This window comes from Pristiophorus japonicus, unplaced genomic scaffold (assembly GCF_044704955.1).
Source record: "Pristiophorus japonicus isolate sPriJap1 unplaced genomic scaffold, sPriJap1.hap1 HAP1_SCAFFOLD_277, whole genome shotgun sequence".
NCBI lineage: Eukaryota > Metazoa > Chordata > Chondrichthyes > Pristiophoridae > Pristiophorus > Pristiophorus japonicus.
In genome coordinates, this window is record NW_027252527.1 from 2,284 (window position 1) to 7,500 (window position 5,217).

At 56.9% G+C, this 5,217-nt stretch overlaps 1 protein-coding gene across 1 annotated transcript in view; it reads left to right on the top strand.

Annotated features, from left to right (window-relative positions):
- Positions 1-1,699: 1,699 nt before the first annotated feature.
- Positions 1,700-5,217, top strand: part of LOC139247634 (collagen alpha-2(IX) chain-like) — a gene marked incomplete at its 5' end in the record, with an annotated part of 87,898 nt that continues 84,380 nt past the window's right edge. The window contains one exon of the mRNA XM_070871700.1: positions 1,700-1,846. Coding sequence (XP_070727801.1) covers positions 1,700-1,846 — 147 coding nt within the window. The remainder of the gene's footprint in view (positions 1,847-5,217) is intronic.

A 5,217-nucleotide genomic window follows, 5' to 3' on the forward strand; every position in this document is an offset into this window, starting at 1 on the left:
TTGGGGTGTTTGGGGTGTTTGGGGGGGTGTTTGGGGTGTTTGGGGAGGTGTTTGGGGTGTTTGGGGGGTGTTTGGGGTGTTTGGGTAGGTGTTTGGGGAGGTGTTTGGGGTGTTTGGGGTGTTTGGGGGGGTTTTGGGGTGTTTGGGGGGTGTTTGGGGAGGTGTTTGGGGAGGTGTTTGGGGTGTTTGGGGTGTTTGGGGAGGTGTCTGGGGTGTTTGGGGTGTTTGGGGGGGTGTTTGGGGTGTTTGGGGTGTTTGGGGGGGTGTTTGGGGTGTTTGGGGGGGTGTTTGGGGTGTTTGGGGGGGTTTGGGGAAGTGTTTGGGGTGTTTGGAATGTTTGGGGGGTGTTTGGGGTGTTTGGGGAGGTGTTTGGGGTGTTTGGGGGGTTTGGGTGTTTGGGGTGTTTGGGGGGTGTGGGGGGGTGTTTGGGCGGTTTGGGGAGGTGTTTGGGGTGTTTGGAGTGTTTGGGGGGGTGTGGGGTGTTTGGGGTGTTTGGGGAGGTGTTTGGGGTGTTTGGGGTGTTTGGCGTGTTTGGGGGGGTGGTTGGGGGGGTGTTTGGGGTGTTTGGGGGGGTGTTTGGTGTGTTTGGGGTGTTTGGGGGGTGTGGGGGGGTGTTTGGGGGGGTGTTTGGTGTGTTTGGGGTGTTTGGGGTGTTTGGGGGGGTGTTTGGGGAAGTGTTTGGGGTGTTCGGGGTGTTTGGGGGGTGTTTGGGGTGTTTGGGGTGTTTGGGGGGTGTGGGGGGTGTTTGGGGTGTGTGGGGGGGTGTTTGGGGCGTGTGTTTGGGGTGTTTGGGGGGGTGTTTGGGGTGTTTGGGGTGTTTGGGGGGGTGTTTGGGGAGATGTTTGGGGTGTTTGGGGAGGTGTTTGGGGGGTGTTTGGGGTGTTTGGGGAGGTGTTCGGGGTGTTTGCGTTGTTTGGGGGGGTGTTTGGGGTGTTTGGGGTGTTTGGGGAGGTGTTTGGGGTGTTTGGGGTGGTGTTTGGGGTGTTTGGGGTGTTTGGGGGGGTGTTTGGTGTGTTTGGGGTGTTTGGGGTGTTTGGGGGGGTGTTTGGGGTGTTTGGGGAGGTGTTTGGGGTGTTTGGGGGGGTGTTTGGGGTGTTTGGGTAGGTGTTTGGGGAGGTGTTTGGGGTGTTTGGGGTGTTTGGGGGGTGTTTGGGGGGGTGTTTGGGGTGTTTGGGGTGTTTGGGGAGGTGTCTGGGGTGTTTGGGGTGTTTGGGGGGGTGTTTGGGGTGTTTGGGGTGTTTGGGGGGGTGTTTGGGGTGTTTGGGGTGTTTGGGGGGGTGTTTGGGGTGTTTGGGGGGGTTTGGGGAAGTGTTTGGGGTGTTTGGAATGTTTGGGGGGGTGTTTGGGGTGTTTGGGGAGGTGTTTGGGGTGTTTGGGGTGTTTGGGGTGTTTGGTGTGTTTGGGGGGGTGTTTGGGGGTGTGTTTGGGGGTGTGTTTGGTGTGTTTGGGGTGTTTGGGGGGTATGGGGGGGTGTTTGGGCGGTTTGGGGAGGTGTTTGGGGTGTTTGGAGTGTTTGGGGGGGTGTGGGTGTTTGGGGTGTTTGGGGAGGTGTTTGGGGTGTTTGGGGTGTTTGGCGTGTTTGGGGGGGTGGTTGGGGGGGTGTTTGGGGGGTGTGGGGGGGTGTTTGGGGAGTCCCCGGGGATTACTGGGCGTGGTACCGACACACCAGCTGAATCTAACGATCCCTTGTTTCCTGCAGCAAGGTGTAGTGGGCGAGCCGGGCTATCGGGGCCCTGTCGGTAACCCGGGTGAACCCGGGGCTCAGGGTCGGCCGGGATCTCCAGGACCACGAGGCCCGAATGGAGAGCGTGGTGTTACCGGGGCAACGGGTCGTGAGGGAATCGCTGTAAGTATCTGCACAGCGTTAGACCGGCCCTGGTCCACCGGCCAGCGGAGGGGGAGGGGTGGGTGCTGGCTGTGGCGGGGTGGGGGGGCGCTGGTGAGGGGCAGGGTGACGGGGCAGGTAGTGAGGGGGAGGGGCGGCATGAGGGGGAGGGGCTTGTGAGGGGAGGGGTGGGGTGATCAGGCTCTGCCTACATCACCCCCCCCCTCCATCAAAATGTAACCTGCAACCATGGGCATCTCTCATTGGCCGCTTCTTGTGGACAAGTGTGTCTTTATTGAAAGTGGTAATATTGCATGAAAATCAAATAGTGATTCTGTTAATTGAGGTACTAATAGTGGAAACAGAATGCGAGAGGACTGTTTGCACCAGTTGGATGTCTTTCACTTGTGGCACCAGTGTTGAGCTGTGTGTGCCCAGTTACAAGTGCAGGGCCGCACGGTCCACCTGTGCTTGAGTCATATGTTAGAATCAGAGAAATTTACGACACAGAAGGAGGCCATGTGACCGATCGTGTCCGCACCGGCCGACAAAGAGCTACCAGCCTAATCCCACTTTCCAGCTCTGGGTCCGTAGCCCTGTAGGTTGCGGCACTTCAGCTGCACATCCAGGTACTGCTTAAATGTGCTGAGAGTTTCTGCCTCGGCCACCCTTTCAGGCAGTGAGTGCTAGACCCCCACAACTCTCGGGGTGAAGAAAGTTACACCCAGCTCCCCTCTAAACCTTCTATCAATTACTTTCAATCCATCCCCCTGGTTATTGACCCCTCTGCTGAGAGAAACAGGTCTTTGCTGTAGTGGAACAAGGGTCTGCCTTTAAAGAGGCCATGGTTCGGGTACAGTCAAGGAACATTCCCACGAGCGGGAAAGATGGGGCAACTAAAGCCAGAGTTCCCTTGATGACAAAAGAGATCGAGGGCTCGAACTTGGTGAGAGTTCCGCCCACCTGCCGTCCAGGCCCCGCCCATTCCTCCGATCCCGCCCACCTGCTGCCTAGGCCCCGCCCCATTCCTCAGGCCCCGCCCACTCCTCAGGCCCCGCCCATTCTCCAGGCCCCACCCATCTTCCGCCCAGGCCCCACCCCATTCCTTAGGTCCCACCCACAGCCACATGGGCCACGCCCCATTCCTCACACCCTGCCCGCCCCTCAGGTCCCGCCCACAGCTACATGGGCCCCGCCCATTCCTCAGGTCCCGCCCACGGCTGCCTAGGCCCCGCCCCATTCTTTAGGCCCCGCCCCATTCCTCAGGCCCCACCAATCTGCCGCCGAGGCCCCACCAAGGAGCACCGGTGCACCTTCCTGCTGCCCGCCCGCCCACCCGCCCGCGCTGGAGGCTCCAAAGCCGAGATTTAGTGCTGCAGCGCTGCATGTCCCGGGTAGCGTCCATACACTGCATCATTATCAGAGGCTCAACCGCGAGGGTCTATGGAGTGTCCTCCATTTCGGATGCCCCTAAAAGTTCGTCACCATCCTCCGCCTGCTCCATGACGACATGCAGACCATGATCCTGACCAACGGATCCATTATAGACCCAATCCACGTCCGGACCGGGGTCAAACAGGGCTGTGTCATCGCCCCAACCCTCTTCTCAATCTTCCTCGCTGCCATACTCCACCTCACAGTCGACAAGTTCCCCGCTGGAATGGAACTAAACTACAGAACCAGTGGGAACCTGTTCAACCTTCGCCGTCTCCAGGCCAGGTCCAAGACCACTCCAACCTCTGTCGTCGAACTACAGTATGTGGATGACGCCTGCGTCTGTGCACAAACAGAGACTGAACTCCCGGACATAGTCGACGTATTTACTGAGGCGTTCGAAAGCATAGGTCTTATGCTAAACATCCGTAAGACAAAGGTCCTCCACCAGCCTGTCCTCACCACACAGCACTGCCCCCCCAGTCATCAATATCCATGGCGTGGACCATTTCCCATACCTCGGGAGCCGATTATCAACAAGAGCAGACATTGACGACGAGATCCAGCACCACCTCCAGTGCACCGGTGCAGCCTTCGGCTGCCTGGGGTAAAGTGTATTTGAAGACCAGGCTCTCAAAACTGCCACCAAGCTCAAGGTCTACAGGGCTGTAGTGATATCCGCCCTCCTGTATAGCTCAGAGACATGGACCATATACAGTAGACACCTCAAGTCGCTGGAGAAATACCACCAACGATGTCTCCGCAAGATCCTACAAATCCCCTGGGAGGACAGACGCACAACATTAGTGTCCTCGACCAGGCCAACATCTCCAGCATTGAAGCACTGACCACACTTGATCAGCTCCGCTGGGCAGGCCACATAGTTCGCATGCCAGACACGAGACTCCCAAAGCAAGTGCTCTACTCGGAGCTCCTTCATGGCAGATGAGCCCCAGGTGGGCAACGGAAACATTACAAGGACACCCTCAAAACCTCCCTGATAAAGTGCAACATCCCCACTCACACCTGGAGTCCCTGGCCAAAGACCGCCCTAAGTGGAGTAAGTGCATCCGGGAGGGCACTGAGCACCTCGAGTCTCATCAACGAGAGCATGCAGAAACCAAGCGCAGGCAGCGGAAAGAGCGTGCGGCAAACCAGTCCCACCCTCCCTTTCCCTCAACGACTATCTGTCCCACCTGTGACAGGGACTATAATTCCCGTATTGGACTGTTCAGCCACCTGAGAACTCACTTCAAGAGTGGAAGCAAGTCTTCCTCGATTCCGAGGGACTGCCTATGATGATGATGATCAGAGGCTCAGAATGAGTTCTCTGATCGATCTGAACCGGCACAGAATGTGTTCAGACATGGAAATGAAAAGTTCTCCGTTGAAGGGAAGATGTGGTGGAGGAAGCGGCAATGAGTTCCGAGAGATGGTAAAGGCTCAGTGGAGATGCCTCCAAGAGTTTGTAGACCATTGCAGGCAGAACAGAATTATTGACAGAATGTGAGTGCACAGATGGGATGAGCTTCTGTCAGAGTAAATCGACGAAAATGCGACCTGGGTGATGCTCTGGCTGGTCGCAGCATGTGACAGTGAGAACAGCATGACCTCAAGTATAGAAGATGGAGAAAGATATACTGAGGAACATGTGATCTCAGGGCTGGGACTCCGCGATGTTGGACCTAACCACAAGTGGACTGAAGTGCAAGCCTCAATGTGTGCCCTGCATGTAATGCCACTGTCTCTCAGTGAATGGCAGCCTTCCTGCACTGGCCACCCTGACTGGTCGTCTCGCAATCGCCTGATTAAACAGTCGCATCATATTTTGTATCAGTCTTTACGGTAGAGGACACTAACAATATCCCAACAGTGGATAGTCGAGGGGCTAAAGGAGGGGAGGAACTTAACACAATCACAATCACTAAGGAGATGGTAAATCCCCTGGACCTGATGGT